This window comes from Brassica oleracea, chromosome C1, assembly GCF_000695525.1.
Source record: "Brassica oleracea var. oleracea cultivar TO1000 chromosome C1, BOL, whole genome shotgun sequence".
In the NCBI taxonomy this organism is placed as follows: domain Eukaryota; kingdom Viridiplantae; phylum Streptophyta; class Magnoliopsida; order Brassicales; family Brassicaceae; genus Brassica; species Brassica oleracea.
The window spans coordinates 4,597,813-4,610,610 of NC_027748.1; the positions used below are offsets into that span (position 1 = coordinate 4,597,813).

General features: G+C 37.2%; 2 protein-coding genes and 1 pseudogene across 2 annotated transcripts; all 3 read left to right on the forward strand.

The window, feature by feature from the left end:
* Positions 1-1,735: 1,735 nt before the first annotated feature.
* LOC106322942 lies at positions 1,736-3,108 on the forward strand (annotated as a pseudogene).
* A 294-nt stretch (positions 3,109-3,402) lies between these two features.
* On the forward strand, positions 3,403-5,343 carry LOC106319640 (protein YIPF6 homolog). The gene is made up of 3 exons (XM_013758048.1): positions 3,403-4,097; positions 4,680-4,754; positions 4,854-5,343. The coding sequence occupies exons 1-3, from the start codon at positions 3,618-3,620 to the stop codon at positions 5,112-5,114; spliced, it is 816 nt and encodes a 271-aa protein (XP_013613502.1). The 5' UTR covers positions 3,403-3,617; the 3' UTR covers positions 5,115-5,343.
* A 3,275-nt stretch (positions 5,344-8,618) lies between these two features.
* On the forward strand, positions 8,619-10,485 carry LOC106323625 (probable mitochondrial chaperone BCS1-B). Its single transcript, XM_013761714.1, has one exon. The coding sequence runs from the start codon at positions 8,782-8,784 to the stop codon at positions 10,330-10,332; it is 1,551 nt and encodes a 516-aa protein (XP_013617168.1). The 5' UTR covers positions 8,619-8,781; the 3' UTR covers positions 10,333-10,485.
* The last annotated feature ends 2,313 nt before the right edge of the window (positions 10,486-12,798 follow it).

A 12,798-nucleotide genomic window follows, 5' to 3' on the forward strand; every position in this document is an offset into this window, starting at 1 on the left:
AGGTACCAAACTTTATAATTACGTGAAAACCCTTTCATATACGAATGAGTCCAAACATCAAATTCTTTTATAACCTTATTATTATTGCAAGAAGAGCAGGGACATCTTAACATACCACTTTTTGCATCCGGTTGCTGTTGACCAAGCCTCATGAATTCTCCAATCCCTTGAACGTATTCTTTCGTAAGCAAATTGGTGTTGGGATCCAAATGAGGTTTATCCATCAACGAACGATAATAAGCTCCTGAAGACATGATTTTCACGGAATTGCTATGACTAAAGAGAATTAAGAGAGAATGAAGTGTGAATGAGTTGAATGAGGAGGGGTTGCATTTATAGGAAATTGCTTACGGCCATCCGATGACTTTCCGACGGATGTAAAGCAGTCCGTCGGAATACCGTCGGTATTTTCCAATCTCAAACGGCTATACAACGGTCATATATATTTGTCGGCAACGGTCACATGGTTCGTCGGAAATTCGTCAGAAAATTCCGACGGAATACCGACGACGGTAACAATTATATCTGTTAATCGGAATGTCGTCGGAAGTTTATCGGTATATTCCGACGAATTTCCGACGACTACAACAGTTACATGTTTTATCGGAATGTCGTCGGAAAATTCCGACGAACCATGTTTCGTCGGAATTCTGTCGGAAATGGCCGACGGAATTCCGACGACTTCAAATTTTTGGTTTTCATCGGAAATTGGTCAAAAATCCGTCACAAACGTCCGACGACATTGAAGTCCGTCGGAACCTCCGTCAGAATTCGGCGTGTTTTCTTGTAGTGATGCATGTAGAAAAGTTCGACTTGAGGGTCGAAGCAAGTTTTATTCAAAAAATATGGTAAAGTTAACGACCCAGTAATTGGATACATACAAACTCTTAAAACTACAAAAAAAAAAAGAATATCAAAATGTATATATTCCAAGACAAAAGATATGCCAATTATACATTGTCCTCAAATTTCAACTAAATTCGAAGTCGAACAACCACACGTAATATCCCTCTAGACCTCTTATTTCTCTTTCCTCCTCCCACTATACAGGCCTCTACGTGGTAATGAAGATATACAAATAATTTTGAATTTGGAAATTCGTGTAAAATACTCTCTCCGTTTTAAATAATTTTTTTTGTTACAAAATAAGTGTCGTTTTCGATTTTCAATGCAAAATTTATTAATTTTATGTAAATTTTATTTTTCTATTGATTGAAATATGGTTAGGTGTATAGGTAATAGTGTCTTTTTACAGGAAATGTACAATATTAATTGTTTTCTTAATCCGTGTGCCGAAACCTCTAAAACGACAAACACACTAAGTATCTACGAAGCATGCAACCAATTATATAGCAAACGTTATTTAAACAATTCTTAAAGCTAAAACTCAAAACTGGCAAACAGAGAAAAAATAAAGAAAGTACTCAAGTACTGTTAACCAAAGGGAAAGTTAATACTAGCATTTATCAATACACGACTTTAAAGAAAAGCAGATATCAACTCATAATTTGTAATCTTCTCAAACATACTTTTAAGAATGAAACAACTCGTTTCTAACAGTATGACCATGTTTATATTTCAATTAAGGTTGGTAAAATAATCTGCTCACCAAATGATGGAAGTAATCGAGAGTCCAGCTGTAATACATCTTGCATGCAATGTCCTGATATTTAGCCTCTTTTGTTCACCCACTCTCCTCTTAACATTACTTATTATTCTCCACCCCACTATATATATCTCTCTCCCTTCTTCTCTCTTCCTCACATTCCTCACCAAACTCCAAACACATACACCCACACGTACGCACACATAACAATGTCTCCTTTCAAAATATTCCTCTTCTCAGCTCTCCTCGCGGCGGCGTTTTTAGCCTCCACCGCTGATTTCAACAGCGACGTCAACGTGGCTTGGGGAAACGGCCGTGGGAAGATACTCAACAACGGCCAGCTTCTCACTCTCACCTTAGACAAATCATCTGGTTCTGGTTTTCAATCCAAAACAGAGTATTTGTTCGGTAAGATTGATATGCAGATTAAGCTTGTTCCTGGTAACTCAGCAGGCACGGTCACAACTTTCTACGTAAGTTACTTAACCTTTTTTTATGTTATTTGATTTGATAGTTTGTTAGAGTTTTTCTTGATAATTATGTTTTTTTTAATTAAATTCAGCTGAAGTCTGAAGGATCTACTTGGGATGAGATTGATTTTGAGTTCTTGGGTAATATGACTGGAGATCCTTATACTCTACACACTAATGTGTACACTCAAGGTAAAGGTGACAAAGAGCAACAGTTCCATCTCTGGTTCGACCCAACAGCCAATTTCCACACTTACTCAATCCTCTGGAACCCTCAAAGAATCATGTAAAGCCAAAAATCTTACCTTTCTTGCTCCACAAGTAAACCAATTTCAAAAGCCCTAATAAGGGTTTATTTATGTTTCTTTTTCTAATCCTTAATTTGTTTTTTTTTTTTGGGATCAGATTAACCGTCGATGACACACCGATTTGAGAGTTTAAAAACTCCGAGTCGCTCGGTGTTTTATTTCCAAAGAGCAAGCCGATGAGGATGTACGCAAGTTTATGGAACGCAGACGATTGGGCAACTAGAGGCGGTCTGGTTAAAACAGATTGGTCCAAGGCTCCATTCACTGCTTCTTACAGGAACATTAAGGTTGATGGTTGTGCTCATTCCAACGGAAGATCGTCTTGTACCTCAACGAAACCAACCTCTAATTGGTACACTCAAGAAATGGATTCGACTAGCCAAGCTAGACTCAGATGGGTTCAGAAGAATTACATGATCTATAATTACTGTACGGATACTAAGAGGTTTCCGCAGGGAATCCCTAGGGAATGTGCAACAAGATCATAGAAGCTTTAAGAGAGATCATATACATTTAATCTATTTATCCTCCTCTGCTTTCTTTCGCTTTATATGTAAAGTACTCTGCTTCTTCTTTAGTTACTACTTGTGTGTTGATTCTTTCGATTGTGTGAATCTTGGTCCAATAAAAGCAAATTAAAGGTGTGTCTATATATACATGTTAAGAGATTGTCTATTGTAAACAAAAATGTGTATGCAAATGATAATAGTTGCCCATTCTTTCAGATGGATAATTATAGTTTACTTCACTTATATTGCAAGAAATATGATAAACGTGTTAAATGCATCTAATCTAAATGCAATCACTGGAAATTTCAGTAAATCATATCCTGTTTACTAAAGAATTCATCAAAAGAGTTTAAATACAAATAAAAAAAATATTTCCAATAGTATTAATTTTCCATCAAAGACTTATCAACTAATCACATATTACATAGAATGGGATTAATTTTCCATCAAAGACTCTTAACGATGACAAGTCCATTTAACATTCATACCAAAATAAATAAAACGTCGTCGGCGCACTTACACGGTGTCGTTTCAGTGAGAGCACTTCGTCACACGTTCCTTTTATTTATTTATTTTCCTCCGTTTAGTAATTTCCACTCATCTTCCTTCATCCTCAGATCTGATCAATTTCTTCCCGGGAAAATCAACAAACAAATCATCAATCAATCCCTGCAATTTCCATTCTCCTCCGGTGAAGCTAACCGTCGGAAACCCAATTGAGAGAATGTCGCACAACGACACAGTTCCGCTATACCAATCGTCCCAGTCAGACATCGACGAGATCGAGAACATGATGAGCGAAGGTTTCCAATCGGGACCCGGGTCAGTCCTCCCCGCCCGTCCGCCGAGCCCGATCCGTCCATCGATACCCGTCACATCCTCCCCCTTGGTCCAATCCAACCTCCCGCCGCTTCCCCCTGCCCAGAAGGTGACGCCTGTTCCCGTCCCTCCGTCGGGAAGCAGCGGCTCGGAAGGTGGGAAGGCGATCGGGTTCGGGTCTCCGCCGAACACGTTGACGGAGCCGGTGTGGGATACGGTGAAGAGGGATCTGGCGAGGATAGTGAGTAATCTGAAGCTGGTGGTGTTTCCGAATCCGAATAGGGAGGATCCGGGGAAGGCGCTTAGGGATTGGGATCTGTGGGGTCCGTTTTTCTTTATCGTCTTCTTGGGGCTCACTCTCTCTTGGTCCGCTTCCGTTAAGAAGGTTTGCCATCTTTAAAGCTGCTTCCTTTGGATGCATATGTGAATAAAGATCTTAGCTTTGAGGTGCCCTTTTCAAATGTGCTGTCTTTCTTCTAATTTTTGAGTTCCATTGCTTTCTCCTGTCTTGTCTTGTCTTGGCAGCAGTTTGTGTGTAGGATTGTATACGGTTAACCTTATTAGAGAATTAAACGGATGGCATGGTGTGGATGGTTTTTTTAATATTCATGCTTTAAAATAGTTTAGTTTCTGTACTGGGTTTTGTGAACATACTGGAATAAGACAATGTGAGATCAATTTACAAGGCTGTTTTGTTCTTTTACTGTGTTTTAATGCATTTGATGTATGCATGATATATCTGAAAAACATGAATTTGTAATTGGTTTAGTCTCTGCTCGGTCTTAGCACTTTGGTGCTATAGATCACGTATGTGTTTTCATTTCCATCTAGTTTTTTCCTTTCCTTTTACTTGCATCCCGGGCTTGAGTCTCTCAATTCACATTCTTATGTATCTGGTAGAATAAGGGCTCGGTCTCTGTCTATTGGAATGTCTTTTGGTCTCATTCTTTTGCTCTTTAATTTACAGTCCGAAGTATTTGCCGTGGCGTTTGCACTACTTGCAGCTGGGGCAGTGATCCTCACACTAAATGTGCTGCTCCTGGTAAGCACACTTTTGATTCATGTATTAGTATTTCTCGTTACAAGCTTTGATTTCTTTAAAACATCCCACGTTATTGTTTGTGAACAATACAACTTTCAGGGAGGACATATAATCTTCTTCCAAAGCCTGAGCCTTTTGGGCTACTGTCTATTCCCACTGGACGTTGGAGCAGTGATCTGCATGTTGAAGGACAATGTGATACTCAAAATGATAGTTGTGTGTGTGACTCTTGCCTGGAGCTCTTGGGCCGCTTATCCTTTCATGAGCGCCGCTGTGAACCCAAGAAGGAAAGCTCTCGCACTTTACCCGGTCTTCCTCATGTATGTCTCTGTCGGCTTCTTGATCATTGCCATTGATTGATTCCATCTGGAAAAGAAATGGAAAATCAGAGATATTTTTCCTTTGATTCAGTTTGAAAATCATGTGGTATAGAGTAGATAGAGAATTCTCCAACGCGAACTAATCTGAGTTTTAATGAGAGACCATATGTATAATATGCTCTTTAAACACTTTTTTTGTTATACTCTGGTTGACTTTACTTTATTTGTATAAGACCTTTGATTATAAGACAAGGCTGTTTTGTTTACCTTACGATACATAATAATGCTAACTGTACATGACTTTGTATTACGAACTGCTATAGTTTATTTTTTCTAAGGGATTTTCAATTTAATTTGTGTGGAAAGATATACACAATAAACATTTAAAATCATAAAACCATAGTAATAATAATAAATTCCAGCAAATATTTTTACGTGGTTGTTATTAATCTGACAAAGGCTCGAATTTAAAAACTCTGGCTGAAATCTTCTTCGGTTTTGTTGCATTTAATTGTATAGATATTAGCTTCTGTGTCGCACCACTCTCAATTATCGTTATGTTTTAACTTTTTGTCTCTTGAAGTTGAAGTTAAATTTTGTTTGGTAGTAGTAAGTAGTAACCAGTGAATAAGTAACTTTGGGGAACGGGTATGCCACAGTAGAAATGCAGAGTTTGCTTGAGTAATACGTCATCTCTTTTTATTATTTATTTTACCTCTTCAGGTGAATTGTGACAAATCTCTCAAACACACCAATTTTTAATAATAAGTTATTTTCTTGCATTTGCCGAAATGAAAATACCACAGGCGGAGACGATTTTTTCATCAATTTGAATGAAGGAGAAATAGGAAAAATAGAGAGTGGGATTGATATTAAATTGCATGATTCTTTCTTTTTTTTTTTTTGAAAATTGAAATAGAAAATGCCAAAGAGAGTCGGTTTCAGAAGGTACCATCATAACAAACCCTAATTATAAAATGCCAATTGTACTTTATACAGGCCTCTGTGACATTACATAATAACATGGCCTTACAACTTTTGACATTTGACATTGTTTATTCATTGTTGGCCCTTTTGAGTTTAGCTCGGAACCAGAGGATGCTAAACTCCAAAAGCAGAATCACCAACGGATCTCTGTACAGAATCTTTGGTCCAAATTTTTCCCCACAGTATCAACCAATGCATTTGTAGATACCTAATTGTTTTCTATACGTACATCATTTTCATTTTTGATTGGAATTATCAGTTTTCTGATATTGACAATCAATATATCCTTTAGTCTGTTTACATTACTTAAAATATGGATTTACACATTTCAAAGCAACTTAGAAAACGTTTTTAAGACAAATAAAATAGTAAATTAAAGGCTTTGGGGGGTGTTGGGAGATTATACTGTTCTGCAAAAGTGACTCTAGTAACTTGGGCCTTATCTACTGTCGTTTTCACTCTGTGTCATCTCCTTTTACATGTCTCGCTATTTTCCCCTATTTAAAACATTTGAAAAACGTCAATACTTTTTTATTCTGTCGGCCAAGTGAAACATTGACTGCTTGTTTTTTCCAATATTAAGGCTTCGAATGGTAAAAACAGTTCAATCAGGACAGATCAAGCAGATCATGCAGATCAAACATGACAAATGCAGATCAAGCAAGACAAGTGCAGATCAAGCGGATCATGCAGGAGAGAACCATATCAAATAATTTATTGTAACTTATGAATGACAAAATCAGTTCAAAACTATAGATCATATATTAAAACAATAAAAATGACACTTAAATATTTAAACAAATATCTTAGATGTTATAGCATCGGCTGAAATGTCTGTAAATGTTTTATAAGATACTTATACTTCTTTTATTTTCTTATTTATAAAAATTAAATATTATACGACAAAAAATAATAAGTGGAGAATGATAATTTTGTATTGTTAAAGTTGTAAATAAAATAAAATAAAAATATTGTATTCATAAAAGTATATATATATATTTTTAAAGTTATGTGTTGTAACAAAGTTATTTATTGACAATAAAAAAAAACAGATCAACACTACCAAATGTTGGCGGATGAGATCTGCATGCAGATCTCCTGCTTTTTCCACAAAAAGACAAAAAATATTGAACTGCATGCAGATCTCCCGCTTGAACTGCTTTTACAAACAAAAAATAGTGAATGGTGAATGCAGTGCAGGAGAACTGCACTTGTCCCACTCCTCCATTCGGACACTTATAATACGAATAATTGATAATTTTGATTATGGAGACTAACCAGAATGGAATTAAGCTGATCACCCGGGCTTACTTAAGTTTTTACATATCTAGTCTTACAGTTACAAACTTCAAACCCAAGTTCTATCAAGTTACACAAGTAAATGTTTCTTAAAACCATTTAAGCTTTGAGTACACCCGTTAATCTCGGAGTTCAACATATATATTGATTAAAAGTGCTGTTAGCTAATTTGGGATTGTGATGAGGTTTATTATGGTGGAATTAGATGGAGATGTGAAAGAAAGTTGAAAGAGTTTTGAGTATTATGGTGATAGACGTTGATATGCAAATGTAGACAAACAATGATGTCCCACGTAAATTCGAGTGTCCTAAAGAATAAAATCACAAAATCCCAACAAAACAACACAAACCCAACTGTAAGTCACACTCACAAACCCTAAACTAGACCCTCATGTTCCCTAATTTGCTTTTACTAGTTACTTCTCAATTTTCAAAAAGGCAACACTACACTGATCATTATCCTTTTGCATTGCCCTTAAATATGATAATCTCTCTCCTTACCATATTGGTATAGACCTCCAAGTTCTATATATGGTGAAACTGATTCAGTTTAAGAAATACCAACCATGGCACTAGCTAGGTATTATGTTGAAGTGTCCCTTTTGTATGTTTCTTTTCATGCATTATTTGATTCTTTTGGGGTTTGTAAACTGAGTTTATATGTAATAAAACTAGTGTTCTTTATAGTAATCAAATTTTCTGTAGTGACCAAGAAAAAGACTGGTAATAGTAAAAGATTGAAGCTCCTTTGAACACTAGAATCAATCAATAAAACAATACTTCTTACTAGATTGAACCAATCCAGCTAAGTTATCAGTTATTGGCTGTCTCTTAGAAACTCACCCTCTTTCAGCATTCAAAATGTCTAGCTGTGTTCTTGTCCTTTATGGTGTTTCTCAGTGTACTTGTTTGTCCGATTCATTCAGTGTAAATAGTAAGAAAAACTTATCCGTTTTCTCCAGGACTGTCCTCTATATTCTCTCATTCCTCACCTTTCAAGTTGTTGAACTTTTTTCCTCCAAACTTACTACTTCATTTTTCTTTATCACATCGTGGGACAAAAACACAAAGTGGAATAGTACACGATGTGAAATTTACATGTCACAACCACTACCTCTTGGATGTAATTGTTTTTGAAGTCTAGAAACCATAGACCTATGAAAATAATTGAGAAATAGAGTTGCTTATATCATTAGCACCACACAACACAACCCAATGGTAGTATGAATATCAGTAAAATATTAAAATGACTCCTCCCATTGTCTATAAATTGAAGCATCTCCTCCTTTCATATTCCAATAAAACCACACCAACGTCTCTCTCTCTCTCTCTCTCTCTCAAAAGCATTTCCCTCCCAAATCTCAAGAACTTAAAAAAAAAAGTCAGTTTCCTCTGTTTCTACAAAACAGAGCAAAGAAGAAATGAAGATGAGTGATTACTGGACGACAATGGCTTCTCTAGTCGGCATGTTAGCCTTTTGCCAAACAATCCTCCAGCTCGTGTTCCCACCTGAGCTCCGTCTCGCCCTCATCCACCTCCTGACACGTATGCGCCACGTGTTCTCCTCCCACACGTACTTCGACATAACGGAGATAGACGGCGTCAACACCAACGAGCTCTACAACGCCGTCAGCCTCTACCTCAGCTCCTCCGTCACCGTCAACGGCGCCGTTTCCGCCGCCAGCAACAACACGCGCCTCAGCCTCACGCGCGTCCCCAACTCTAGCTCCGTCACCTTCGGCCTCTCGAACAACGACAGGATCACCGACGTCTTCGACGGCGTCACCGTCCTCTGGGAGCACGTCGTCGTCCAGCGCCAGGTCCAGAGCTTCTCGTGGCGGCCAATGCCGGAGGAGAAGCGAGGCTTCACGCTGCAGATCAGCAAGAGAGACAAAGCCCTCGTCCTGGACTCTTACCTCGACCACATCGTCGGAAAAGCGGAGGAGATTCGCCGGAGGAACGAGGAGAGGCTCCTCTACACGAACTCGAGAGGCGTCTCGTTGGATTCAAGGACCCACCCGTGGGACTCGGTGAGGTTCAAGCACCCGAGCACGTTCGAGACGCTGGCGATGGACCCGGAGAGGAAGAAACGGATCATGGAGGATCTGAGAGAGTTCGCGAACGGACAAGGGTTTTATCAGAAGACGGGGAGGGCGTGGAAGAGAGGGTACTTGCTGTACGGACCGCCCGGGACAGGGAAGTCGAGTTTGATCGCTGCGATGGCGAATTATCTCGGGTATGATATCTATGATCTTGAGCTCACTGAGGTTCAGAACAACTCGGAGTTGAGGAAGCTGTTGATGAAGACTAGCTCTAAGTCGATAATTGTTATAGAAGATATCGACTGTTCTATTAGTCTGACGAAAAGAGAGAAGGTTAATAAGAAGAAGAGTAACGGGTGTTATGACCCGAATTTGACTAACGGGTCGGGTTTGATGGACGAGCCGGGTAGCTCGGTGACGCTGTCTGGGCTTTTGAATTTCACTGATGGGCTTTGGTCTTGTTGTGGGAGTGAGAGGATCTTTGTGTTTACTACTAATCATATAGAGAAGTTGGACTCGGCTTTGATGAGGAGTGGGAGGATGGATATGCATATTCACATGGGGTTTTGTAGGTTTCAAGCGTTGAAGATTCTGTTGAAGAATTATCTGAGGATGGAGGAGGAGGAGGATGTAGACGGTGCTGTTTTGAAGGAGATGGAGGAATGTGTGGAGGAGGCGGAGATTACCCCGGCTGATGTTAGTGAGGTGTTGATTAGGAACAGGAGTGATGCGGAGAAGGCTGTGAGGGAGCTTTTGTGTGTGTTGAAAGAGAGAGTTGTGAAGAGGAGGAAGAGTGGTGGAGTTAAGAAGAAGAAAGATGAAGACGGAGAAGAGGAACAAGAGAAGAGAGCTTTGGATAGTCCTAATGGAAACAGAGAGTTCTTTGGGTTTGAAGATGAAAAAGATGGAAATGAAGTTGAAGAGAAATGAAGGAGAAGAGGCTGTAGTATAGGATTATTGTCTAATGGTTCACGTGTATTTTCATTAAGGTTGGTTTTTATTCTGTTTTATTTGTTCAGTCAAAATGTTTTAGTATAATTTATGATTGTTATAATCATATAATATAAGTTTTTTTTTTTTGAACTACTCATATAATATAAAGTTTATTCTACACATCTATACTATTAAATTATTTAAAAATCTACCATAAGTTTAACTAACTAAACAAATATAACTCTTATAAAATGCACATAAAAATAAATGAGAGAGTATAAGTTTGGCCGTTTGGATCTTTGGGTCCGGTACAAATCAGTTCCTTTCATATCCAAGTTCTTCCTGTCCTCTGACATTTGGATCTAACTGGATATCGGATGTGCAAACAGCTTCACGTATCAGATGCTTATTCATGATGCTTTGGCTTGCGGTCGTTTCCTTGTCAAAGTAGAAGTGAGTTCCAGATGTGGAATTCATTAAAAAAAAATATGTGGACAAAACACAGAAAATGATATTAGATTCTACTACAATACAACATACGGAGTTGTGGTATCTTTGGAGGTTTTTATTTGGGAATCATGACATAGACAACATGAGGAGTTATGAGTTGATATCAGAGCAACGATGACATTAGGCTCGACACCCGCCCATTATAATTTCTGGTGAATTGTATCGCTTCCCAATTCCCATGCATAGTAGGATGATGAGAATTTGGGTAGATATTACTGAAAATACACATATTTTTAATTTTCGTCATTACTTGGTGCATAGCGAATGTAGCGAATGTAGCGAATGTATAATCATTTAATGTTCTTTTAATTTATGTGCAAAATCTAATAACGTCATCTAATAATATGGAAGGAATATATTTTGTTATATTTTTTTTGCAATTTTTTTAATTTTTTAAAGTTATGCTAATTATTTGCTGTAGTGTTCCGTAACTAGACTCACTCCTTTTTTAATTTGCGTTATCTTTATTTTGTTAAAAAAATATTGTCAACAGATTCTCCTAATTCGTTTTTTATCTATACTATTTATTTCAGAATTGATTTTGTTTATTTGCCATATTCTCCATGATTTTATGAATATTAGTGGGAACTACATTTATAATAATTGTTAGAATTTTAAAATTATTTAGTTATTGGCTAATGAATTCTAACATTTTTATAAAAATTAAATGTTATTGGTTTTTGATGATTCTTTAATGACATATACAATCCATTGTTATTCAAAAAGTTTGAATTTTAATGATTCTATAATTCTATCAAAATCTAGTGTTATTGGGACTTGAATTCTTAACATTTTAACTCATAAAACCAAACTTTCAAAATATTGCATTTATACTCAAGATTCTCAAAATCATTACATTACAATAGTTTTATAGACTTTTAAATATGAAAAACTCATTAGAACTCTTTATAAATGTAACAAATCTATTGATTCTTTTTTTTTATCAATACAAATCTATTGATTCTTAAAATCAACTAGTTCTATCTAAATTCATCTTCCACTAATTTTATTGTAACTTTGCTTATTTATCATTTTCTCCATGATTTTATTTAATTTTGCTTATTTGTATGTTATCGATAATTTTAATTAGTATTTTGCTTATTTATTAAGGGTTTATAGGGTTTATGATCACGTTGACGACATATGAACTTGTATCTGATGTAAATTTTAACTATGTAACCCGTCTTTCAGTTTGGCATTGTGTTCCATTCCAATAAAATTTTAACAGTCGATTAGTATCTCAGCTCCATCTTTGGTCATAATTGGGCAGAGGTACTTGCATCCTCCATTACTTACGGTCCAATTATGTGGGTGGTGACAGGGCGACTAGGAGATACGTTTCCTGGTTTCAGATATGTTTAGAAACTACTAAACATATATGGAGAGGGAATATTAAAGAGACGAGAGATAATGAAAGACTTCACGAGAAAATAAAATATTTGATGAAAAATATGAAGAATCATAATAAGGAAAATATATCTGTAAAGAATAAGGAAGTACCTACTCATATAAATAAAAGGAAGTACCTATTCATATAAATAGAGGATGAGAGATCGGTTCTTTATATATTCCACATATGATAAACAGAATCCGAAACAAGAGTTTGAGCCAGAAGAAATTAGGACATCCGAAACATAAAAACACAAGGGAGTCAAAATAAAAACCCTATGATGAATACATGCGACGCCGAGGAAGAGCCATCGCGTACTACGAAGAAACTGAAGCAGTCTTTCTCGTCGTCTCCGAGTGGGTTATCTTTGTTGCCGGATGAGATGGTTCTAAGTTGCTTGGCCCGCGTCTCAAAATCGGACCATGCCTCCTTATCTCTCGTCTCCAAGTGGCACCGTTCAGTAGTGGCTTCGCCTGAGTTGTACGACTTTCGATCCCTTTTGGGCTTCACCGAAAACCGTATCTATCTATGCTTAGGCATCCCTCCAGACCCAAACCCACGCT